Genomic DNA, 24,549 nt, shown 5'->3' on the forward strand with positions numbered 1-24,549 from the left:
AGGGTGGGTGGAGACGAGACACGAGAGAGGAATAGGATGTCGGGGTATGGTGGAAAGAGCGTGAAGGGGTCAGGTGTGTTGGGTGAGGCTGTAGATGAATGACCGCTGCCTGGTACCTCGATGACGTTCGGCCACCGCACGCGCCCTGCGTTCCCCGGTCACTCCGAGTCCGCAGCGGGGTTCACAATAGACTGGACCTCGACCACAACGGCCGTCGTCGTGTAGGGAATGGAATAAACGGGCGTGGAGGTCGACAAGAGAGGGTTGTGAGCTGTCTGTTGTCAGTACTTCTGTCTAACGACTTGCAACTGCATCCGGATCGCTTGAGCCTCAACTCGAACGATGGGCTCGGGGTGCTTTCGGGGTCCGCGCGTGCGCGAGAACGCGACGGGAACTGGCCACGTGAGGGCGCACACCACCAGCGTCATATCCCCCGAGTGGAAATCATGTCTGTTCGACATTCCCCACCACCACGCCGTTTGAGGCATCTCCACACAATTGCAGGACGAATCACCAAGGTCCCCTATCGCTGCAACCAGTCGCGCGCAGGAATCCATTTCGCGAATACTCGGGACGACGCACACTCTGGGGTCCTGGAGCCCAAAATAACTGTCGAAGTCTGAGGCTGCGCAGGAAGACCACCCAGGTCTGCGTGCATATTGCGCTGGTCAAGCCCATTCTGACGGGAACAAGTCATAAAGGTATTGGTGGTTGGGAGCCGAAGCATCCTGCTCTTCTGCATCTTGAGTAGCCCGTGTCCAGGCGTAGTTTCTTCTGCACGCCACCACTGCGCGAATTCGCCTTCTTCGAAACTTGCATGTTTCTGTGCCCTAATCGCGGGCTGCTATGATTAGGTCCCCACTATGGACTCTGCTTGCCCATGATATCGGTATGCAGTCCTATCTGTGTTGAGGTGTATTGATGAGCACGTATCCAGCTGGACTTGTCAAGGACAGTCGTTCCACGCTGTTTTGAGTTGGCGTCCATCATGTATGGAAGAGCGGTTTTTACGTGCCCCCGAGCCCTGGTGCCGACCGACAGCTCTGACTTTCGGAATGGTCACAGACTGCACATCGGTCTTCCTACCGACGCCTCTTGCTCGCTTCTAGCGTCGGTCGTAGTCCGCGCCGAACAACTTCGTTGTCTAACAGCAGTGTTTCTTCCTTCTCATCGGGAGAAAGGAATGTTTCTTGTCAAAGTGGCACCATTGGACGCGTGGAATGAGAAGAGGACGTCAGCTGTAACACAGCTCGACGGCGAAGTTACACGCCGATAGGTGGAACTTATCGATATGTATAAGTACATACAGTCGACACCCTCCTAACCCATACCCCTGGTAACCCATAAACTCCCGAAACCCATAGGATTTTGGCTTTCCCAAGTCGGGGAAGGGGGAACTCGACCCCATAACCCATAGGCCCCTGGTACCCAATAACCCATAGCTTTCTAGGGCCCAAAACCCATACGGTAATAGGGCTCACGTTGAGATTTTGCTCATCGATAACCTTCGTAATACTTGATTCATGCTTCCTAGCGTCCTCCCAGTTTCCACCCTTGCTTCGACCACGTTATGGGTAGGTGAGTCTGTTCGAAATCCCATAGCGCTCCCTCAAAGGGTCAGTAGACGCCTGTTCAGCGCTCGCTAATTGGGACTTATCAGGGCGCTTAGAAGGCGCTAAAGTTCTGGTAGCCCATAACCCCTCAAAACCCATATATTTGGGCCTGTCCCGAGGGCTATGGGTTAAGAGGGTGTCGACTGTATAGCCCCGGACGTTCCGAGATGCGCTGCAAACTTCCGTAAAGGGAAAAGCGTCGGCACGAGTCACTTGCCCCACATTTTCGAGCTGCTCAGAGCGCGCGCGTACGTCCGAGTCGACGGTGAATACATTCCAGGTTGCCCAGCTCCCACTCGCCCCGCTCGCGAGTCCTCTGCGGATCCATGAACCTACTCTCGCGCCGGCTCTACAATGGCGGCTTCAACCATCTCAAGAGCACTACCCACCTTCTCCGCAAAGCTCCCCGCGTCGTCTCTCCTTCCCTGGGTGCCGCGAGGCTCTGTTCTGCCAGAGTCGGCAGCTTGGCTGGCGACAGTGACTCTGTACGTGCTCCGTCACACTCTGCCAACTTTTCTATTATTGTATGATGCCGTCTTTTATTAAAACGAAGCGCGGAGTTCAATCAGCTCTTTTGGGGTACCCAGGCTCCCTCTCCTCGTGCAGCTTGCACCACTTCCTGGCCGCCAACTCCATGCTACATCCTGATGAAAGCCGGTTGAAAGCGAGCCTCTTGTTATGGACAACAAAAGGCTTAGACTCCATCTGGGTATGCAAGTGCCGCACCCCCTTACTCCCTTCCTAGACGTGACAGAGGTACAGCTCCTATCTCGCATTTCAATCGCGCCTCCTCTCGCATCCTTGCTCTCGTTGCATCCAAATCAGGATCGTAGATTATACGCGAGAAGTGAATGCGCCTCATCGACGCTTACTGAGTCACGCGCGCGATCATGCTCCATGACCATGAGATGAAGCATCATTACCACTATCTGTAACCACCCGTGCATAGATCGGGTCTTCGGAATAGATCGGAATGCATAGACATCCCATGCTCTTACTCCACGCCATCCTGTCGCCATAACTGCAGGGGATTGCCTCCTCCATTCCTTTCCCTTCCAGCCGTTCCCCGCGCGCGAGACTGACCTATGTCCGCACACGCGTGGGTGCTGTCTTCCCGCACCCTAGAAAAGCCCGGCAAGCGCGATAGAGGATGAGCACCGACCCGCCCAGAACCCCAAGCAGCAGCCCAAGGACACGCACATGTCCGCGTACAAGGATTTCGAGAAGCCCAACGAGGCCTACGTCGCCAACTTCGGCGACAAGGGCAACTTGCCCCTCCCGCCTTCCAAGAAGCTCCTGATCGGTACGTCCGTTCATATCCGTCCATCCGCGAGAGCCTAGGTATCTAACATGCGCACGCACCGCACCAGTCACCTGTATGGACGCACGTATCAAGTGAGGCCTCTTCGACCTGACTTCACGATGGCACGCGGAGCTGACCGCGTTCTGGCAGCGTGTACGCTGAGCTCGGCATCCAGGAGGGCGAGGCCCACATCGTCCGCAACGCCGGCGGCTCTGCGTAAGTTCGCCGTCCCTCCACCACCCTCCCAAGATGCGCGCTGACCCCGCCTGATCCCGGTTTACAGGAAAGAAGCCCTCCGGTCGATCATCATCTCGCAGCGCCTCCTCGGCACGCGCGAGATCGCCGTCTTCCACCACACCGGCTGCGGGATGCTCACGTTCAGCACGCCGCAGCTGCGCGCGCTCGTGAAGGAGTCCGACCCCGCCAACGACGCGCTCAAGGCGGTCGACGCCATCGACTTCCTCGAGTTCCAGGGCCTCGAGGAGAGCGTGAAGGTGGACGTGAAGTTCCTCGAGGAGAACCCGCTCGTCCTGCCAGGCACGAAGATCACGGGGTGGGTGTATGAGGTCGAGACGGGCAAGGTGCGTTCTTGGTTTGGGATGCGGCGCCTTGGGGCGTATGGCGTGATAGTGGGGACGGCTTTCGAGTGCGAGGTCTATGACATCGACAGCCTCGACAGGGCTTGAGAACATATCTTGCTATCGGGCACAGGGAAATTCCGGCGCGGTGCTGACCTCGTGTTCCATCACAGATAAGACAAGTAGTCTAAATCATCATGCGCCTCTCGGCGGAAACGATGGACATTCGATCAAGCGTGGGTGCGAGAACTTACAGCAGTGTGCAATTCGTGGCGTTTTTGGCATTATCGTAGTTGATCACAATGAATCTAGTCTCGGTGCAAGCCGTTGTTCTTGAATGCGTGAACAGTTGATCGCATTGTCCCAAATAGCTCAGGTATCACAGTCTGAACAGTACGGGTCAAAGAGTTTCCTTGTTATTAACTTTGCTTGTACAGTAAGGCAGGAACCCAGTGGACACGGGCTTTTCTCTTTTCTGTTATCCCGACTGACATCGGTCTCCCAGACACCTCCACAAACAACCTGGCGTACATCACCGCCTCCACCCGTCCAGCCCTGCTGCAGTCCCCAACCAGCCATCGACCCCGGCCGAAGGCCCAAGGGCTGATTGGAGACGTGCGCACGACTTGGACATAACCTCGGTACCAGATCCCAAACCAATGGGACTGGCGAGCGGCCACGGCTAGCGTACTGCGCAAAGCGACCACGAGCTACGAGCTAGCGTCAGCCATCCGGGTCGCTGGAACGGGATAGCGAGGAGGGTGCTCACCGAATGCACCCCTCTAGGCGCTGCCGCGACGTCTCGCGGCATTCAGGCTTGATGCCCGGAGGGATGAACACTGTTGCTCGAGGACACCATGGACGCTTCTTCATGCCGTCCTAGCAAGTTGCTGAGGACGTGCATATGTGGCGTCGTACGCGCCGTTTAGTTGCCGAATTGGCCCTCTGCAGCTGCGGTCAGCTCACTAGCCTGACACGACCGGACGCGAAGCAATCCATGCCTCACCTGAATGTCCCTCCCCCAGGAAAGTCAACATCTCGAGGGCGTGTAGGCGAGGTGATCCGTTCTAGCCGATCAGGAGTCGGCGGCGAATATTCCGGAGCAGGTTGTCGTTATTAAGGAGGTGAAAGCGAGTTCGAAGGCGGGCGGGGACCGCCGGGCACGAATGCCCCGTCCCCGGTTCAATATTGAGTCGGGAGGACGAGTCGGATGAAACAGGAACAGAGGCATCGGAGACTATGGTGGATGTTGCTGAGACTGAGAGATTGCCAGGCAGAAGAAGAGATTTGCTGCGTTCATATATGACTGCGAGTGATCGATGCCGAGACGGTATGCTTTGTGGAGAGGCTCGATGGTGGTGGTTCGTGATGAGGAGTGCTGGCCGTCTTGCACTACCCTTTATACCCCTGCGCATGGTGGCTGGCGAACCGCTGTTCGGTTCGGGACGAATGTCAACCACCATTCCGATCACCGGCAGACTCTGAGATGCCGGACATTTCTTCACGGGAGGCTGGGCTAGTCGCGTGCATTATGCCTTCACAGGAAGGTGATATGGTTGGGTTTCTTGCGATCGCAGCCACAACAGCAGACAAGCGAGGTAGATTGGTTGAATATTGTGCCACACCCTGCATCTGTTGCCCGGCCGGGGCTGGTATAGACTGGCGAACCTCTCGATTGTCACCTTTGCAGGCTCACAAACCAGTGTTGGGTGTGACGATCGCCGGTGTCTGGGACCACACGGTCGGGAGGCTTATACCGCTGCATTCGCTCATTGAGAGGAGTACGAATGGTTGTTGAACTCGCAGACAAAGATCATTCACACATAACTCGCATTGCGACCATCCAGTATAGTGTTCTCTGTATATTGGGGTACAACGGTACAACGACATATCCCATGCTTCTGGATAAATCCCCATCCTCCCTGTTGCGAGTTTCCAACAGGATTCTTGGCGTAGTAACTGCAGGATTGCGGAAGGTCCTCGAAGGATGGGATCGAGGAGCGTCCACAACCATCGGTGTGACCATGATGCCCTCCCATCGGAGGGGAACTAGCCATGTCTTGTCCAAGGAACTGTACAACGGAGCCTCAGATACTACTTCTCGCAGGTGTGCGTATCATCGGCTTACCGAGTATTTCGAGGGAGAGAAGAAGCAGTCGCCATCGTCTCCGTAGGCCGAAGGGGCTGAATGGACAAGGAGGAGCCACCACCCAAGTCCGTCAGCCCCACCTGACATACAACCCCAAGACTCCGTGGCACAAGGAGTGTTAGAGTACATATGCCAGGGACCATGGAGAACGATTTGGTCGGCGACTGCATTATTTTCCGCGAGCAGTGGACCAGTGGGAAAACTGCCTTTGAATCATCAAGGGAGTCAGGTTGAGGCAAAGGGACAAGGATATAAACCTTTGCTCACCGAATGGATATCCTTAGCCGTCACTCATGAGAAGTTTGGGCAGTCAGAATGCCCGGATGCGGCGACATTCTCGACGCGGGGCGGGAGTGACTGGACAACTCTCCTTGCCGATGGACCCATGAGTAGTAGAAGGGATGAGGCCCGATGAGGTCCAACGTTTGCGCGTACGGCGATCGAGGGGCGACATCCCAACCCACAGACGAAGTCGAGATAATGAGGATAACCATCGGAGGTGCGGAGAAGATGGCGGTCGGGGGGTGAGGAGTTGCGGTGCTGTGCGGGTTCTTATACCATTGGCAGGGCTGGCTGACAGATGTGATGCCGGGCTGACCTTCACGAAGTTTGGGTCGTCAGCCGCGTGAAGATGATTGTAGTCGACGTTCGTTAGCGCGTACGAGGCAAGTGGTGGTCCAAACACTACCAATCGTCTCCCTGGATCGCATACTCGCAAATCCATGTGATTTCTCATCGATGGCATGTAGGCCGACAATCATGCCGCCGCTTATTACAGTATCAGCTAAGGTCACTGCGTAAGACGCTACGAACGGTGTCCGCCCATGCACCCTCAAGTTCGACGTAGTCGCACAGTCACTGCTATGGAGACAGACTCCAAATGCGGTTTGGCTGAGTATATGCATCATCTTCCAAAGAGAAGAATGTAGAGGGCCGAAGGGATATGAGGGGTGCCATGTCGACACCGGTGGCCCGAGATGAAGGAAGCCGGGTAGGCGTCGTGATGAGTTAGTAATTGCAGGGCGCTTCAGTTCCCCAACTTGAACTCGTCATTGATCATCAATCCCATTCCGCCGTACCATGTTCTTCCACTGTCGGATGATGATTCACGGCAATTCTGAAGTGTCACATTCTTTTGAATACGAGTCAAATGGTGTTTTCCAAGATCTCATTCTTCTACAGCAAGAACACAGCGGGCTCCCTCGCTGTTCGGGTCCTTTCTTCTCTCGTTATCCCCCACTGACATCGAGCTCCCAGACACCTCCACGAACAAGGACATCGCCGCGATGAATCGTCAGGAACTTGCTACAGGATGAACTTCGGACTCCGACCGCAAAGGCCAGAGGGTTGGTTGGAGCGGAACCTAGGTGTATCTTTGGACCCCTGTCCGCTTCTTTCGGGTTAAGGGATGGCCTCAGCTGGCGTACTCTGCAAAGCGACTCCAAGCTGCGACCAGGTGTCAGGCGAGTTCCGGTACAGAGAGGAGAGGGAGAAATTCACCTAACGAGCTCTCCTACGTGCTGCCCCAACGTCTCGCGGCTCAGGCTCGCCGGCCCTATGCCTCGGTGCCCTGAGGTATGCCTTGCTCTAGGATGCCGAGGATTCTTCGTGATAACCCCGCAAATTGCGGAGGGTACACATATATGGCGTCGTGTATGCCGTTTCCCCCGCTGAACAGACGCTCTGCAACCAGGCGAACTACGGTCAATACATTTTGAGCGGGACACGAAGCAATGAAGTCCTCACCTAAGGTTCCAGCGTACGGCCTAACGCTCGGTGAACAGGGCTCGACCGTGGGTATGTGAGATGATCGTTCCAATGACTTGAAGCGGGTGACGGGCATCGAGGGTAGCGTCGCGGGAGGGAGGTTGTTGTGTGGAAGAAGATGAAGGCGAGGTCGAGAGCGGGCGGGGATAGGCGTCCGTAGCGGGAATTACCGACACGAACGCCTGCCCCCCAAGGCACGTCGAAGCAGGAGGACGATTTGCGTGGAGTGGATGGAGTGGGATTAGAGACATTGAAGGTGATGGCTAAGGCCTAGGTCCAAGAGAGGCCTGTCGGTGGTCGATTGGGCGGGTAACGCAGTTGGCTGGGAGACTCGGAGATGATGGTGATAACGTAGAGAATCGGTCGCTCTGTACTGCTCTTTATACCTTTGCTCAGGGAGGCTGGCTGCCCGCTTTTCGGCTCATTGTGAATGCCAACCGCCACTTGAGGAATTGATATGTCGCTGATCGTGTGCTCAACATGGCTTCACCGAGCCTAGGCTCTGAGATGCAAGACATGTCTTCACAAGCGGCTGGTTGAATGACTGGCGGTGTGACCGGCAGGAATTCTTGCTCGCCTCGTCGTCGAAGAAGCGAGATAGACTGGCTTTGTCAGCCTCCTGAAGTTGGTTCTAGACCGGCACGCAGAGGCAATAACAAGGCTTGTCTGTGATCGTCTCCCTCCCATGTCTTCGAGAGCCGAGGTGTGCAAGAACCGTGTCCGTAACATATGAGTGAGATAGCATATAATGCAGAACGAACGAGGACGAACCTGTGACCGACGATCGCTCCATGCATCTACGGAGGATCAGTCCACCTCGCACAGTAATTCTCAGACATAGCAGCTGAGACTCTAGGATAGATTGTTCGTAAGTAAAAATGCATCCGAATGCGAGTGCTACAGGTAGGCGTGAGGAGAGGAAGGAGCGCAACGAGACGCGTCAAGGTCGCGACGAACAACGCGATGCACGTGCTCGCGTCGCCGGCCGCACCCTCCTTCCTCCTGTCCATCCTTGGTCTCTTTCGACTGTGATCTCACCGATCGGCCTTCGTTCGCCGTCGTCTCGCGATCTCCCATTTCATGCTATGGCAGCCACCTTGGAGCCCAAGGACGACCCCAAGAGTCATCTCACTGAATCTGGACATGCCACTCCGAGAACCGCCGCCCGTCCTGGAACCATCCTAGAGGACTTCAAGAACGACGGCAGGCCCGTCATCGCGATTGACATGGATGACGTTCTCTCGCAAACGAACGAGGTAGTTGCCGAATGTGAGTGCGGATGTCCAGGCTGAGTGGAATGCCCGAGATGGAGGGTCTGATGTCTGGCGGACTAGGGCACAACTCCGCATACGGAACCAGCATGACTCTGGATGACTTCTACTGTGAGTGCGGTACGTCTAGTGCGCGAACAGACCTTGAACGAATCCGCATGCGCCAGACTACTACTACTGGATGGTCTGTGTCAAGCCACCAGCTCTCTAGACAGGCTCCGCGCTGAACGTCGAACCCTCGACATGTACGCAGAACCCCTACTGGGGCGACCCGGACGAGACGATCCGCAAAGTCGAAGAATTCTGGAAGACAGACTACATCGACATCGCGCCTCCAGTCGCGGGCGCGTACGACGTCCTGCTGAAGCTCACCGAAAAGGGCTACCGGCTCGTCGTGGTGACCGCACGCCAGCTCCGTGAGCTCGATAGGAGCATCGTGTGGGTCGAGAAGAACCTCCCCGGCCTCATAGACACCTTCATCTGCACGGGGCAGTCGATGGAGACACTCGCGGACCAGAAGGAGCTGGCCACCAAGCTGTCGAAAGCGGACGTACGTTCTTCCTTCCCCCTCTCCGCCCCGCTTCTCTGCAACATGACTCGATCGACGGGCGCTGAAGCGACCGGACGAAACAGGTCTGCCGCAAGATCGGCGCGAAGTTCTTGATCGACGACTCGGTGGAGAACGCGCTGAAGTGCGTGGTCGCAGACCCGCCCGTGCCCGTGCTGCTGTTCGGCGATTATTCGTGGAACACCCGCGTAGGACGCTACAGCGATATCACGAAGGAGACGAGCTTCGAGGAGAAGCTGAAGCGCGAGGGCGGGCGCGAGTTTTGGAAGGAGGACAGTGCAGCTCTGGAGAAGGAGATCCCGCCTAGCGCGCCTTTGACGAGGGTGAAGGACTGGAAGGAGGTCCTCGAGTGGGTAGAGAAGAAGACAGCAGAGGGAAAACTGTAGAGCTATCCCGTATATTTGAACTACAACGTATGTACCGAGATTGCATGTATTGGTTTGTAGCATAGATGTGCGACGCCATGCAACCAGGGCGCTTGGCAGTCGATCACACGCGTCTCCGTCGACACACGTTTCCCCGCACCTCTCAGCCCTGCAGGGGCCCTATACTACACAATACCTTGAACCCTACTATCCACCTTGCACCGTTCAGCCACTCGCGTTCTTGCAACAATGTCTTCTGCTCAAATACGCACCTTGCTACAACCTCCAGACCTCAGCGAATCCGACGCACGCGCGCTCGCGTACCTGAACTCGACATACAAGTCCCTAGATGACCTCGAGCACGAATTCGACCTCGAAGCCGTAGTCGAGCAAGCTCGACAGCGGCTGGACGACCTCGACACAAAGGTGCGTATGATCTCTCTGCCCAACGCATGAACAAGTCTCACCGAACGCTCGCCGCAGCTCAGCTCGCGCAGTCCCAGACATCCCTAGACGATGTCATCGCGCGCACCCGCCAGAAGGCGACGGAGGACCTGCACACCGCGCAGGAGCTCGCGCTCCTGCGGCACTCGCTAGCGGACGAGCTGTCGTTCCTGTCTGGGGAGCTGGAGTCCGCGCTGTCCTCGAGCCCCGAGGGTGGGCCGACGCTGCTGGAGGACCTGGAGACGCTGCACCGGAGCTTGAAGGAGCTAGATAGCGTGAAGGGGTACGTGCAGGTGATTGAGCATGCTCTAAAGCTCAGGTGTGTATCGTTTGTGCTGCTTTCTCTTTCGCGCGACTGGAGGCTTAGCGGTGGGTCGGTGCACAGCGAGGCTGCGGTGGACCAGGTGCGCAACTCGGGCGTAGTGACCGTGTCCGAGTATGAGAGGCTGCAGGCGTTCGTGGCCTCTGTGGAGGCGGCGTGCTCGAAGGTCGAGGCCGTCGCGAGCCAGCCTGACCTCCACGTCCTCGCCTTTTTGGAGTCCGTCGTCGAGCAGACATGGAAGGACATCAAGGGTGTCCTCTCGACGTGAGTCCCCATGTCCGCACCCCGCACCCCAAGACCTCCCGCGAGTCTCATAATGGCATCGTGACAGGACACTGCTGGAGGCAGCGGAGAAGCTGAAGTGGCCGCTGAAGGTGGACTACGCCTCTGCCTCGCCGGAGGACCGCAGAGCGTTCGAGACTGCGTTCTACAACCTCCTCAAACTACAGACCACAGGTGAAAAAATACGTGACTCTTCAAAGCGCAAGGCTAGCGCGAAAGAGGGTCTCTATCCTATACAAGCTCTCGTTCGAGCTATTGCTCTGCGTTTCAAGTTCCACTTCGAGGGCAGCCGACCGACGAACAGATTGGATAAGGTCGGTTTGCCGAAGCTGCGCCCCGGTGTATATGGTGCTGACCCGACATTGACCACAGCCGGAATGGTATTTCACGCATATTGCCAACAAGTCCCATGAGCACCGGCCGTTCATGGAATCCATCATACAAGCCCTCCTTTCCACCACGGAATATCGTACAATCAATGCCTGGGTATGACTTGCCCTCGTTCATCAGTCTCAAATCTCATACTGATCCCCCCCCTGTATAGAGAGAGTTTACGCTACAGCTGTTGCCGGTTCTCGAGAGCAAACTGCACCGTACGATACCCGCGCTCCTGGCCCATCCACCCATCCTCGCCCACACAATATATCAAGCGCTTGCGTTCGATACCGCGCTTCGGGACGAGGGCTTCGACCTGCCCGGTACGACCGCAGCTCCCGTTTCGTCTCTCACAGCAGACGGGGAGAAGAGAGACGAGTGGGCGGGGATTAGCGAAACTATACTCGGCAAGAAGGAGTGGTTCGAGGCATGGGTTGAGGGCGAACGCAAGTGTAAGTGTGTGATATACACCCTTCGGACGCGACTGACCGGTTTCGTGTGCAGTCGCTATGGACCAGTATTTCGAGATTATCAGTGCCCCAGACGCGTGGCTCGTCGCGGATGATGACGAGGAGGACGAGGGCGAGTCGCGTGCCATCGATCGAGAGCTCCGTCCGACCAACTCTGCTCGACGAGTCAAAGCATTAGTCGAACAAGTCACTGGTAAGGCACACCTAGGGCCTGCAGCGTATGGCGTGGTGTTGACTGGGATGTGCAGATCGTTATTCCCCACTGCCTCAATTCTCACACAGAACACGCTTCCTCATCGTCGTGCAGCTACCGCTGCTCGAGTCTTATCATTCCCGCATATCCTCGTCACTGGACGCCTTCGAGACGTTGTCGTCCACGCTTCTGCGCGCAGTTCCTGGTGCGCTTGGTTCTGGGAATGGTGGTGGGGACGGGCGGAAGTTGACTGCTGGCGTGGAGGGCGTCCAACGTCTGTGCAAGGCGCTGGTAAGTGCGAAGTACCTTGCTGGCGCGATGGAGGTATGGGGCGAGGATTTGGTGAGCGGAACCTCTGGCGATTCATATAGGTGACGGCTGACGTTTCAACGAGTGCAGTTCTTCTTGGAGCTTTGGGCAGAAATCAACCACAGGGCTAGTCTGCGCACAAGGGCAGAGTCCGTCCCTCTGCTGCCCAACCCCAATTCAGCAGAAGACGAAGCGCCAGAGGGGACAATCTTCGAAGAGCTAGTCCGCCACTATCATGACCTCTCAGAGCGTGCCGAAGAACTGATCGTTTCCACTGTAACTGGAGAAGTCGAGAGCGGACTGAAGTCCCACCTACAGAGTGGTTCTACGTATGTGACGCTCGCATGTCGCGATTTACGCTGGTCTAACTCCGCGGCTGTAGACACGCCACCCCCGCCACTGGTTCGGACACACCCGACGATATAGCCTTGGCTCAGAGTCTGCTCGGACCCCTCGCTCTGCTATCCTCTCACCTGACTTTCCTCCGCGGCACGCTCCCTCGCGCGACCGTCACGTCCCTTTACAGGAGGACCGCCTCGCGCGTCGGCTCGCATCTCATGCAAAGGCAGATCCTATATCGCGGACGCTCACTCACTACGCTGCCGGAGGCGAAGACAGTCCTGGCGGAGGCCGAACTCTGGGTTGAGACGTGCCGCGTTGTACTGAAAGAGGAGCGCGGGAGGGTCGAGGCGCCGTGGCGGCCGTTCCTGCAAGCCGCGAGGCTGCTTGCGGCTGAAGGCGATGCGTGGCGGAGGATCGTCGACTCTACGTTTGGCTTCTCCGACGACGGCCAGTGGGAGGAGGTTTTGCTGGATATTGTAGGGCTATGTGAGCTCCCGCGGGAGGAGGTGCAGGGCATCTTAAGACGAAGGGAGGACTGTGACCGTTGAGTTCGTACTAGGACTAGATATCAGCGTGCATAGTGCCCTGTCTGTTGTTCTTCGTGTCTACCATTTGGGTGGCGTCCAATCCTCTTTACACCCTGCGTGGATCCCTGTATGCGAGAACGATCCGTTGCGTCGTGGTCGTGCAAGTACAAACACGTGTCAACAGCCCGCTCGCCGACGGCCATCGTGCCGCGCGCAGACGCACTTGCCTCCGCCGCCTGGCATGTCGCGACATTCTGCACATCTCTGAGCTAGCAACACACAATCTGTGAAAAGGCTAGGTGATTGAGTTGAAGGATGGCTGGCCCTGCTCCGGCTTCTCTCCGTGATTTGTACGCAACCCCATCCACTGCCTGGTCTTTCGTGCCACCCTCGCTCTCTCAGGACTCTGCTCCTGGCAACAACTCTCATCCTCCTATCGCCGGACCGTCGTCATCGGGACAATGGGCCACACGTACAGCACCCAACCCACTATTCGACCTTTCGTCGTCGCTGTCTGGCGATGATTCCGGCTTAGATATTACATCATTGGCGCAAGAACTCCTGGTTGCCGCATTCTATCAATACGCGACGACCGCTATTGCTCAGCCATGGGAGGTCGGAAAGACATTGCTTCAAGTTCAGTGGGTGCCGCGGGATCCACGAGACATCTCGCCAGACCCGGCAGCGGAGGTCGACGACGAGGGCGAGGTGCGCACGCGCAGCCACTGATTGACACTATTGTGGTCGAGCTGACCGGGGGACTGTGTTCTATGCAACGCAGTTGAGCGATTCATCTTCAATCGAAAATGACTCCTACTTTGCGGACCCTACTGCCGAGAAGCCTCCGAGGCCTCCACGTCCAGCAGACGAGGGTGGCTACATCATCCGACAATCCTTATTGGAAGAAGGCACTCAGCCTGAATATGTGATCCCCGTCGGGAGCGCGGATGGTACATGGGCAATGATGAAGCGTGTTGGTCGTTTCAGAGCGGAGGGGTGGCTTGCGTTATGGAAAGGTATGTTCAAGACGTCTGTACGGCATCGCAACGAGGAACGTGAATTGTTGGTCTTGCAGGTCTTTTGACTTCGGCAGTGACCTCTGGTCTCTCTGCGGTTCTACAGCCGGCTATCTACTCCCTCCTCCAGTCCACGTTCTCTCCATTCTCTCCATACTCATATCCAGGCGGCACGCCCTCCGTACTCCTACCTGTGGCTTCTCAGGTGCTCGCGGGCTTCATTCTCTCCCCTTTGGAGCTTGTCCGTACCCGACTGATCGTACAGTCGTCCGTCCCGAGGCACCGCACTTACAGCGGACCGATAGATGCCCTCCGCCAAATACTCGCTCACGAAGGCGGTCTCCGCGGTGTATATCTCCACCCTCACCTACTTATCCCCACTCTTTTCGACTGCACACTCCGTGCGCTTATCCCTCTCACGCTTCCCGGGCTCGTCGCGTCTTACGTAGGACTTGGCTCGAACATTTCCCCGGAAACGACACCTATGCAATGGCAAATAGCCCAGCTGCTTGGCACTGCCGTGGGGTGTTTCATCATTCTCCCATTCGAGACCGTCCGCCGTCGGTTACAGGTTCAAGTGCGCGGGACTGCGCGACCGCTCAAGGCCTGCGTTGAGCTGCGTCCAGCTCCGTACAACGGCATGGTCGATGCGTTTTGGCACATCTTGACAGAAGAGCGCTCGGACCTGCCCCTCAAGCCTGTCAGCCCTAAGCGGAAACGGAGACGCAGCTCGGTGAAGGGCAAAGAGACCGCGAGGGAGGTCGAGGCGGAATATGTCGAGGAGGAACACGAGAGCTGGTTGAAGCACAGCGGGATTGGTCAGCTCTTCCGTGGATTGAACATGCGTTTGGGCGCGGGTGCGCTTGTCTTCGTCCTGGCGCTCATGAGTGGATCGGATGAGGCGGATGCAGGGTGGGCAGAGCTTTGAGGACGAGTTGAGTACGTAGGATCCAGGATTCTCATGTCTTACCGTAAGGTGCATGCGGTCCTTTGGACGTCTGACATTCACCAGTGTACTCCCTGCTAATGACCCCCAACTCTATCTGTAATCGGGCTCATATTGGAGCATCCCCTCATGCAGATATCACCACCGTTTGATGTAGACCCACGTTTAACGGACATCAGGGTCAGCGCGGCCAGCGAACGTGCTCATGTGCGAGCCTGACACTGTGCTGCCGTGTATGTGCACTGGCGAGCCGCCGCTTTCTTCTCGGGCGAGCTCATCGCTACTTATATGCAACATCTCATCAGGAGTCTGACGAAAATGCGACTCTGAGTGGAAAAACCAAATCAACACAACGTCATCTTCCGCCCACTCCCGCACAGTCATCGACGCCGTAGCGACTCGTGAATTCAGCACTGCTACAGCGCTGGTCAGTTAATGAACGACCATGTTGACCACGAATAGCTGTCACTTTGTCTAACCCCGCGAACACTCCTTCTCCGCTACCATACGGGCGAGCGTCGGTGGAACGACTTCGAGCTGGAGGGGTAGCGCGTCCACATGGCCCTGAACATGAGAAACACATTGTCCCGTCAGAACACTGAAACACCGGGCGCGCGCAGCAAAGTGGGAAATCCACAAGTGATACTAGGCACGGGAGATGAACGCACATGGCTGAGGTGATAACGCAGTCCGCTGAGTTGTTTGTACTGCTTGCTACATCCAGGGTGAGGGCACGGATGGAGCTTACGCTTCGGCTTCTGCGATGTGAAGGCGGACGAAGACCCTGTCTTCTCTGGAGACTCCATGAGCGCTGTAGGCGTTTGGGAGATAACCGGGGCTTTCGTGGCGGTCTGGGGAAGCGTCCGGGAACGTTCATCTGCATCAGACATCGAAATATCTCCTTGTCGCGCATGTTGTCCGTTTGTGGGCGTGTCGGGCGCAACAACAGTGGAACCTTCTTGAAAGGTAGTGTCGGCACGCGTTGCAAGGGCCTGTTGGAAGTGATATTTCGATCTGCACCGCCAATTGCGGTAATTTACCGGTGAGTGAGAATAACACAAAACTACGCGTGAGCTAATGTCGGCTGACGCCGCGGCGCAGGTATCGCCGGGAAATCGACGCACATTTGTAGGTGGTATTGCAGGCCGTTGATACTCTAGAATATCGAAAACCTCCGTCAGGGACACACAAAAAAGATGAGTGCCTTGCACCTTGGACCTGGCAACGCCCTACGTACCTTCCAGCTCTTCTCACAGCCCGTCAAGCCACACCTGAAAGGTTTGCTTCCCCCGAGATCGCCACAGTGATCAACCTTGCTATGATCGGAAAGCTCCTTGGATGTTGCATAAGAGTTCCTGCTGCTCGTCATGTCTTCTGGCCAACAATCGTGGTGACCACATGCATATGCCAGAACACTGGGACTGCGCAGTGGGTCCGACAGGCGCAATGATGAATGTCCGTTGAGAACACTACGACAGAATATCCACTCACTCTGCTGTCGCCGGCAGTAAAGAAGAAAGTCGAACAGGGGCGACGGCATCCCTTGTCTTCCGTGTGGGCGGTGTCCTTGGTGCCTTCTCGGCGTCCGTGCGGTAATACGACCTTGGGACAACTGAATTATCGGAGGGCCCAGGTGGGCTGGAATAGTTGACTTGCTCGTTGCCGGAAATGGATCTGGGAGACCCAGGCGGAGATGGTGAGCTAGCCTGGGAGGGCGAAGCGGGCGAATCCGATATAATGACGTTTTGAGGTCCGACAACGGGGCCCGCTGAGGATGCGCTCCCGGTGAACTCATCGACCGAAGCAGCTCCGGTCGTCGTATGACAGCGTCCGGAATGGTATGTTTGTGTAGTGACGTTGTCCTGATGGTCTATGTATGCGTAGTCGTGGGATCCGTGTGTGCCGGCCCTGTTGTCGGACGATGGCACCCTGACTGCTGATGGTTCAGAAGCACTAGGTCGAGGCGAATATGCCTCCGAATGGTAATAAGCATGAGGATTGGGCGACGGTGCAACAGAGCTGGGATGTGATAAGGCGGCTGTGAGAGACGAAGAAGTGTACTGGAATGACGCCGGATCCCGCGCGTCGGACGGCGATCCGCCAAGATGAGCCCCTGATAAAATCTGTTCGGGAGAATACGACGCAACATGCGACTCTTGAACATGAGCGGGTGAACCTTGATGGAGCGCAGAAGGGGCGACGTATTGTGGACTCCGACCATCCCAGAAGGACGGTTCATGGACATGCGCAGGAGTCCATTCGGTCGGGGCGGGGGAGGATCTAGCCGTGGTAGACAAGGCTTCGCCTCGAGCAGCAGTGTCTCGAGATTGTGCAGCTCTTCTGCGCTCTAGCATTCTCCACCTGCGAAGCACTTCAGTGATCGTATCTGACAGATAGACATCTGCACCGTCAGTACCTGTTCCTGCAGCCCAGTCCACTGCGGCTAAGTTCCTGACCGATGAGGCCCCATTTACCTCCAAGCCTGGTGTAGGCATCCGAAAGTTTCGCGTCCTCATCCGCTGTCCAGTCATCGCGTTTCAGAGAAGGATCCAGAGCCTCTCTGTAACGTTTCGAGCATGCATCATCCGTCCTCCCGGGAATATTGCGAGCGATGACAGACCACTTGGTCCCATGTGTCGCGTATAGGGAAAGGAGGAGCTGGTCCTCTTCTGGCGTCCAGGCCGTCTTCTTCACGTTAGGCGACAGGGAATGCAGCCAACGCTACGCGAGTGCATCGTGAGTACCTCACTGAGATGCGGAACGTCCATACAAACCTTTCTACAGGCTTTGTTGGTCCGACCCGGTACCAAAGACGCTACTGCCTTCCAATTGTCGTTCTCGCCATGGATAGCTACTGCCTGAATGAGGAGGTTATCTTCGTAAGTCGTCCATGGATTCCCTACGCCTCTTTCGCCCATGAACCCCTTGGCGAGGACGCCGTTAAGCCAATAGAGTCGTCACCAGGACTGTAATGTGGTTTAGAGTAAAGATCAGTCAAGAAAGCGTCTGGTACAAGACGAAGCGCCCCTGCAGCTCATCCTCGCGAGGGTCTTCGATTACGTAACACGTCTTGCTCTTGTTGCTGCAGTCATGTCTCTCGTCCTAGGCTACTCTTCCGACGAGGACGACGGTCCTCAGATCTCTTCCAACGATGTTTTCGGTCTCTCTTCTCTACCTTTGGCTAAAAAGCCACGAGTCGATGAGTTGTCGACATCGACATCACTCGTGCCGACCTCCGCGCCAGATGTACTCGCGGAGGTGAGTTTGCCTTTCAGTGGTTCATTATGACATTAGCTCAACCATCGCGTGCTCAGGACCCATTGCACCAGACAACGTTGGTCACTCGGCCTACAGATACACAAATGAATGTCAACATCTCCTACCAGGACATGATGTTGCCCATACAGGGACCGGAGAATCCGTTTAGTGACCGCAACCGGTTCATCAACCAGAACGCGCTCGCGGGACATGTCGAAGAGCAAGCTATGACTGAGCACGCGTTTCGACAGCAACACCTCACCCACGCTATTCTGGGCTACTCTGCCAACCCTTCCGTAGACCCGAGCGCACCGGCTATTGTCGGCTCGGTGGAGAAGGCGCAGGAGCATGGTTTCGCCACTATCGCCGCGGTCAAAGCCCCGAAGTCGAAGAAGAATGAGCTCAAGCGGAAACGAAAGCCGGCGGGGGATCTAGAGATCGTGGATGGAGAGGGTGCGTATGAGGGTCCGTGGGCGACATGGCAGGGGGACCAGCCGGATACGAGCATGCCGGAGGGTGCGGATGAGGTAGAGGAAGAGGAGGAGGAGCCGGAGGAGGAGATACAGGTGAAGAAGGCAAAACCAAAGCGCGGCGCACCGGGGTTGGAGTCATCCGTGTTCCATGGCAAGTCGATGTACGACTACCAAGGGAGGACGTACATGCACCCACCGTTATCGGAAGCTCCTCAACTTCAGCACGATCCCGGCTCGCAGGAATGCTTCATCCCCAAAGTCTGTATACACACATGGACAGGCCACACACAGGGTGTCTCCGTTCTCCGGCTATTCCCCAATACTGGTCATCTCCTTTTGAGTGGCTCGATGGACACAAAAATCAAGGTGTGTTGGGCGTTAGTGATAATTTGACGGCCGCTCTGACGCTCCCCAGCTGTGGGATATCTACACACATGGCAACTGTCTTCGTACCTTCCACGGCCACATGAAGGCGGTGAAAGATGTTACGTTCTCCAATGACGGCCGGCGATTCTTGTCTTGCGGTTATGACCGTCAGATGAAGTTGTGGGATACAGAAACTGGCCAGTGCATCAAGCGCTTCAGCAACGGCAAGATCCCGTACGTCGTCCGCTTCCATCCGGATGAGGACAAGCAGCATATATTCCTCGCAGGGATGTCCGACAAGAAGATCATCCAGGTGTGTAGCTTGACCTAATATCGCTGCGTGCCCCGCCTTCTTGACGCAAGTTGACTAATGAACTTGACAGTACGACATGAACTCGGGAGAGATTACCCAGGAATACGATCAGCATCTTGGGCCGGTGAACACCATTACCTTCGTTGACGAGAACAGGCGGTTCGTGACGACTTCCGATGACAAAACCATCCGCGCTTGGGACTTCGACATCCCTGTCGTCATCAAGTACATCGCAGAGCCACACATGCATTCAATGCCGGCTGTCACGCTGCATCCCAGCAGTACGTGCTTTGTGCAGCTCTATCTTGGTCGATCTGGTACTGATCACCTCACCGTATGGCTATCCAGAGAAGTACTTCGCCGCCCAAAGTTTGGACAATCAAATCCTGGTTTACAGCACCGATAACTTCCGCCAAGCTCGGAACAAGCGGTTCGCTGGCCACTCTGTTGCGGGCTATGCTTGCCAGGTCGGCTTCTCTCCCGATGGCAAGTGGATCAGTAGTGGGGATGGCGAGGGCAACGTGGTGTTCTGGGAGTGGAAGACGGGCCGCATCAAGTCGCGTCTGCGCGCGCATTCGAAGGTTGTTATCGCCCACGAATGGCTTCCGCACGAATCTGTGAGTGCCGTAATGATGACGCTGAACCGGGAGAGTCGGCTGACTATATCGGAAAATACAGTCGAAGGTCGTGACCGGGTCGTGGGACGGCTTGATCAAGCTTTGGGTACGTCATCGGTGATTTTGCCACATATTGCCAATCGGAAGCTGACCTTGTGCAATGACATCTCTAGGACTGATGGATCGTGTCGTGTATACCAGTAATGTGATCACACACCTATGCAGAAGACACGCCTTGCGTGCTGATTCTTGAGGGCCGAGGCTCATACCGGTCCTGTGACCCCTGTTCAGTACGTGCTTACACGCCTTGCAAAAACATCAAATTCAATGTGAAGAGTGCCCTCGAGTACCTCGCAATTGAGGGCGCCAGCATATGGGCGCTGTATCCCCTGTGCTCCCGGTTTCGGATACCTTCTTACAGCGACGTGTTTCGGCGCGTACCTGTCATATTAATTACCCTTATCTCGCCTTGGCCTTCTTGCCCAAGCGATCGCCCTTCCTTTGGGAAGCCGAGGACATGAATGCCACGAAGGCAGGCGAGCGTTGTCCACGCGCTCTCGAAGCGCGGGGTATGCACGGATCGAAGCTGTTCCTGATCCACTCGTCATACGCAGAAGAGCAAAATTTCTCTCAGCAGTGCAGTTCGCGGCCCTGCGCCGCCCCGCTCCCCGAAGATCTCGTCGAGTGATCGGCGCATCCGATAAGTAGCAGCCATTTCTCGGGCTCCCAACTGACTATCGTCCTGCATCGATATCAATGTTGCTCGAGCGACCCGGGAGTGCGAGTTCCGACTTGTTCAATGGCAGGTACTTATCCATAGAATTCTGGGCTTCAAGCTTTAGAACAGGTGCTGCTCGATGTGACGCAAGCGCCTGCCCGAGGGCGAACAATTGACGCGGGCGAAGCATGGTGTCCAGGTACAGACGACGTCGAACGTGCGGCTGGAACCGCTGCCGTCGCGGTGGAGGCTTACCTGCGCGACGGTGGCGCTCCTCGCATCGTGACCTGAGCGGGGCGCGTTACCGTACAAAGTACTTACTTATTCATCGCTATTTATCATCGGAAGATTGGAGGCGCATCAGAACATATGATATGTCGTGGATTGGCAGATGAGCGGCGACCGTCCGCTGTGTGCGCTCCACTCCACTCAGGTCCGCCACCTTGAGGGTAACGGGACGACAGGACGAGATGAGCAGCAGTTTGCTGTGGCGTGCGCAGCCTTGCCAGTTTCGGGCCGACGGTCTGTCACTGTGTATACAGCAAATCCCTTCCACCTCTGTGGCTGAGGTGACAACGTTCGAAGCTGCCGGATCGTTGTCGGCGATGTCAATCACTGGACGGAAAATCCGGTCGCAGACGTCGCGCACGGTGGATGTGAGTGTACGCAGTATGATTGTGGCCAATCATAGCGCTCCGTCTCTCTTGACGCCGCAATGTACTTGCTCGCACTGATACCACTGAGACGAGCCCCCGCTACAGAGCGGAAGCTATCGTTATAGGGCGTGAACCGCGGTCGATTGCTGACCTCCGGATGGTCGGACGGCCTGCTGCTCACCCGGATATGTTCCCAGTGACCGGCATTCCTGACGTCCCGGCGAATCGCCGTATTTTGGTGCCCAATCCCAATCCGAAGATAGTGAGGGAAGGTGGACCGTGGAGACGCGGAACGGGATGGCATGTATGGGGCTTCCTTGAGCGCATGTGTTCGGAGTAGGCGAGCGAGTTGCGGGTGGAATGCAGGTCGCCGGTGCACGAGCGTCATACGCTTCGATGCATGTGCGCCTCTCTCGGAGTCGGGGACCCTGCTGCTGGGATGCCGCTCGTCAAATTTCAAACGTGAGCCTGGAGTATTTCTGGACTGAGTGCCGCCGGCACGGCAGGCGTTACGTTTGGAGGCGAAATCTTACAACACAGACTCAGCATCACTGCGCATCTTCAAGAATGGGCGGTAGGATGCTGGCACAACAACTTCGGGCGATCGTGTTTCCGACGGCGTGGTTCTTTTCAACCTTGTGAGACAAACGGGAGCTAAGAAGCAACGCAGGAACCGAAGCCGGGCTCTTGAGCGGAGCCGTGTCAAGCAAGCAACTGTAGGAGATGTGCCGCAAGCTGCACGCGGCGTACCGTCATGTCATCCGGACCAGTGAGGTTAAAGAAACGCAGTCGTGAGTTCCCATCGGACTCGTCGACCACGTTCGTCTCAACGTTCCGAATTTGATTTGAATGGAATTGTGGTTGCTATTACTTAGAGCCCAGAACGACCACCACGGGTGTATGTTGAGCGACTCAAAGGGAAGACAGCAACTTGTGCCTTGAAACGAGGGTGGTCTGCAACTGCACCTGGCCACGCGCAGCCTCGCCGATATGGCCCTTGGCCATCGGGGTCGTCAACGTGCAGTGGCCATCGGAGTCGTCAATGTCTGCGTTGGGTTTCGGATGGACGCCCGCAGCCAGCGAAGATTGGGCCGGCGTCTCCGGAGCAAGACCATGCGCGGAAATGGGTGGCAGCGATGACGCACGAAGAAGTGCTTCGGACGTTGGAGAGACGCTCGCCGTCGCCGGTCGGGGTCACTGGGCAAATGGCGATATGATAGCACTAAGGATAGGACGTGCCATCAGAGTGTCGGGTTGGACCCCCTGGTGCTTGTGGCTGAGCTAGGCGCTGCTGATTCGCCTCAAAGTGCTCTTACGACGCCGTCATGACGGCGATATGGCGCACCGAGACCGTCGCCGGGTGGCGGTAGGGCGAGCAGAGGACGGACATTGACGAAGACGAACGACACCGCCGGGTGCGGGAGCCGTGGTGTGGAACAGCAGGCATGAACGGGGAGCGGCCACGCCATATTGGCAAATCTCGTCAGACGCCGCTCGGGCGGCGTCTGTCCCGCGGAACAGGGACAGATCATTGGACGAACGTACTAGCGCAATTGGGGGGGGAGATAAGGTTCTATAGCCCTCATCTCGGGCTCGACGCTGTTCAACAACGCTCAGTGGCGTGAACCGCTGCATACGTATGCGTTCGCGTGAATGGCAGTTCGACTTCCGTAAGGGCGCTGGTCCTGCGGACGAGGAGAAGACTGGCACGGTTATCAGAAAGGAACGAGCACGGCGAATTTCGGGCCTAAGTACATATGTAAGTAGGGGACCCAAGGGAGTGGAACAGTTGCTCGCAGGGTCAGGCCGTCTTGAGAAGGGAGGAGGAGGTCTGGGCGGGCAGGAGATATGTGCCTGGCATGCGGTTGCAATCTTGATGAGGTGACAATCCACTGATCGCATTGACCCTCAGCCCACGTGCTCTCTGTCCCTGTCGTCGCCCTTGTCATAAATGTTGCCGCTTCGCTCCACTAATCTGCACGTCCCCCCGACCCCGTCTCTACGATAACATCCGCCCGACATAACACCATGCGTCTCTCCTGGTCGCTCTTCTCCGTCGCCGTCCTCGCGACTCTCGTCTCCGCGGCACCAGTGAGTGTCCTCCGTCTCTCCCGTCCGTCGCAGCACTGACCTCCTGAGCGCCAGGTTGACTCCGTAGCCATCGTATGTCCTCCGTTGCAGCCATGAAAGTATTTCTTTCCTCACGCCTTTTTGTGCCTTTCAGGCTCGTCGTGGTGCACCCGGTGGTGGCAACAGCCCTGATTGGAAACGGACCTGTCCCAATGGGGCACCTGGATGCGGTGAGGGCCCCCGCGTAGCACCTGTAGCAGTGAGTAGTCGTCCCACGAGCTTCTCCGGGCTTCCTTCTGAATTGCGTGTGCACCCTGCAGTAACGACTGCCAGGACCGTTCTGCCTCTTAGGCAATGGTCTCTTCCTGCACATAGTCTACCCTACTGTGCGTGCCATTCGGTGAGTCGAGCCCGCTCCCTTCGATCCTGCTTACCCATCCTGAGTATGTTTGTGCAGATGCCCGCATCACTCGTTTCCCTCTGGTCGGTCCTGTAGTCTGGGCTATGCGCGCGGTTCCTACCACCTTGGTGCTCCTCCTGTTTGCAACGCCGTGTCGCGTCCGTTCGTTTATTGCTTGATTTATTCCGGTCGATTAATCCGCGTCTTGTACTATATTGTACACCATGAGTCTGCAGTCAAAATGCTCCAATTCGGAAACTCTCTATCCCGAGTTCGAGCCCCAGTGTCGAATGGCGCGTCCGATGGTCGGAGGGCATGGGACCTGAAGCAAGTGGTGTCTGCCGCGGTGACAGCGGAGGTACTAGCATGACCCCAGAAGCTACGACCCATAACGTATTTCATGGATATCTCCCTCCCTTCCTCTCCAATACATTTCAGACTTCGCACACTTCACTTGCATCCTGGACAGTACATATGGGTGAAATATGAAGAAAATCGGTGGAGGTTTGCATTGAGCATCGCGGAATTACACGTCTGACCCCAGAAGCTACGGAAAAGCGCCCATAGATTGTCATGGATGGTCACAATGCCGAAGACTGCCGATTCAAACACCGCTGTTATCAGTCGTTTGATAGCGAAGTTGGCCGGGGCAACATTGTCGAAGCGCTCAGATTGAAAGTCAGCTTTATCTCGGTCAGTGGCTGAATGTCACGCTCGAGAGACCTCTTCCTATCTTTCGAATACTGCAACCCGGAACCCTTCGGAGACTGAACAAGAAAGTTTATTGAGAATGTTCAGAACACTTTGCGAAGTTACAGAAAGATCGGCGCTGCAGATT

General features: G+C 56.4%; 7 protein-coding genes across 7 annotated transcripts; 6 read left to right on the forward strand and 1 right to left on the reverse strand.

Moving 5' to 3' along the window:
- Positions 1-2,813: 2,813 nt before the first annotated feature.
- Positions 2,814-4,800, forward strand: DICSQDRAFT_142007 (carbonic anhydrase; the record flags this gene model as incomplete). Its single annotated transcript, XM_007359919.1, has 4 exons — positions 2,814-2,920; positions 3,067-3,132; positions 3,200-3,497; positions 4,768-4,800. The coding sequence occupies 4 exons, from the start codon at positions 2,814-2,816 to the stop codon at positions 4,798-4,800; spliced, it is 504 nt and encodes a 167-aa protein (XP_007359981.1).
- Positions 4,801-8,495: 3,695 nt separating this feature from the next.
- Positions 8,496-9,635, forward strand: DICSQDRAFT_48144 (uncharacterized protein; the record flags this gene model as incomplete). The annotated part of the gene is made up of 5 exons (XM_007359883.1): positions 8,496-8,679; positions 8,745-8,792; positions 8,849-8,865; positions 8,935-9,231; positions 9,315-9,635. 5 exons carry the CDS (start codon positions 8,496-8,498, stop codon positions 9,633-9,635), a joined length of 867 nt encoding a protein of 288 aa, XP_007359945.1.
- Positions 9,636-9,863: 228 nt separating this feature from the next.
- Positions 9,864-12,899, forward strand: DICSQDRAFT_46313 (RINT-1 family protein; the record flags this gene model as incomplete). The annotated part of the gene is made up of 10 exons (XM_007359768.1): positions 9,864-10,044; positions 10,098-10,377; positions 10,444-10,644; positions 10,712-10,976; positions 11,035-11,148; positions 11,207-11,489; positions 11,542-11,700; positions 11,756-12,042; positions 12,100-12,338; positions 12,392-12,899. 10 exons carry the CDS (start codon positions 9,864-9,866, stop codon positions 12,897-12,899), a joined length of 2,517 nt encoding a protein of 838 aa, XP_007359830.1.
- Positions 12,900-13,124: 225 nt separating this feature from the next.
- Positions 13,125-15,010, forward strand: DICSQDRAFT_75062 (mitochondrial carrier). The gene is made up of 3 exons (XM_007359920.1): positions 13,125-13,586; positions 13,660-13,894; positions 13,954-15,010. The coding sequence occupies exons 1-3, from the start codon at positions 13,194-13,196 to the stop codon at positions 14,820-14,822; spliced, it is 1,497 nt and encodes a 498-aa protein (XP_007359982.1). The 5' UTR covers positions 13,125-13,193; the 3' UTR covers positions 14,823-15,010.
- Positions 15,011-15,173: 163 nt separating this feature from the next.
- Positions 15,174-17,801, reverse strand: DICSQDRAFT_75064 (uncharacterized protein). Its single transcript, XM_007359921.1, has 7 exons — positions 17,615-17,801; positions 17,257-17,561; positions 16,332-17,201; positions 16,078-16,261; positions 15,965-15,996; positions 15,509-15,854; positions 15,174-15,404 (listed from the first exon to the last, which is right to left on the reverse strand). The coding sequence occupies exons 1-7, from the start codon at positions 17,756-17,758 to the stop codon at positions 15,315-15,317; spliced, it is 1,971 nt and encodes a 656-aa protein (XP_007359983.1). The 5' UTR covers positions 17,759-17,801; the 3' UTR covers positions 15,174-15,314.
- A 126-nt stretch (positions 17,802-17,927) lies between these two features.
- DICSQDRAFT_94762 (pre-mRNA splicing factor) lies at positions 17,928-20,151 on the forward strand (the record flags this gene model as incomplete). Its single annotated transcript, XM_007359922.1, has 7 exons — positions 17,928-18,098; positions 18,155-18,937; positions 18,987-19,250; positions 19,321-19,531; positions 19,599-19,867; positions 19,929-19,973; positions 20,041-20,151. 7 exons carry the CDS (start codon positions 17,931-17,933, stop codon positions 20,044-20,046), a joined length of 1,746 nt encoding a protein of 581 aa, XP_007359984.1. The 3' UTR covers positions 20,047-20,151.
- Positions 20,152-23,233: 3,082 nt separating this feature from the next.
- On the forward strand, positions 23,234-23,662 carry DICSQDRAFT_176260 (uncharacterized protein; the record flags this gene model as incomplete). Its single annotated transcript, XM_007359923.1, has 4 exons — positions 23,234-23,332; positions 23,387-23,404; positions 23,466-23,570; positions 23,645-23,662. The coding sequence occupies exons 1-4, from the start codon at positions 23,270-23,272 to the stop codon at positions 23,660-23,662; spliced, it is 204 nt and encodes a 67-aa protein (XP_007359985.1). The 5' UTR covers positions 23,234-23,269.
- Between the last annotated feature and the right edge of the window lie 887 nt (positions 23,663-24,549).

Source organism: Dichomitus squalens (assembly GCF_000275845.1).
Source record: "Dichomitus squalens LYAD-421 SS1 unplaced genomic scaffold DICSQscaffold_1, whole genome shotgun sequence".
Lineage (NCBI taxonomy): Eukaryota > Fungi > Basidiomycota > Agaricomycetes > Polyporales > Polyporaceae > Dichomitus > Dichomitus squalens.

What these genes read in the sequence shown, in the direction of transcription:
- DICSQDRAFT_75062 (XM_007359920.1), top strand. Translation starts at nt 13,194, where the DNA reads ATGGCTGGCCCTGCTCCGGCTTCTCTCCGTGATTTGTACGCAACCCCA. An exon ending in AGGTCGACGACGAGGGCGAG is followed by an intron (nt 13,587 to 13,659) that starts GTGCGCACGCGC and finishes TATGCAACGCAG; the next exon opens with TTGAGCGATTCATCTTCAAT. An exon ending in GTGGCTTGCGTTATGGAAAG is followed by an intron (nt 13,895 to 13,953) that starts GTATGTTCAAGA and finishes TTGGTCTTGCAG; the next exon opens with GTCTTTTGACTTCGGCAGTG.
- DICSQDRAFT_75064 (XM_007359921.1), bottom strand. Translation starts at nt 17,758, where the DNA reads ATGGGCGAAAGAGGCGTAGGGAATCCATGGACGACTTACGAAGATAAC. An exon ending in CTGCAATACCACCTACAAAT is followed by an intron (nt 15,855 to 15,964) that starts GTGCGTCGATTT and finishes TTGGCGGTGCAG; the next exon opens with ATCGAAATATCACTTCCAAC. An exon ending in TGCGTTATCACCTCAGCCAT is followed by an intron (nt 15,405 to 15,508) that starts GTGCGTTCATCT and finishes TCTCATGTTCAG; the next exon opens with GGCCATGTGGACGCGCTACC.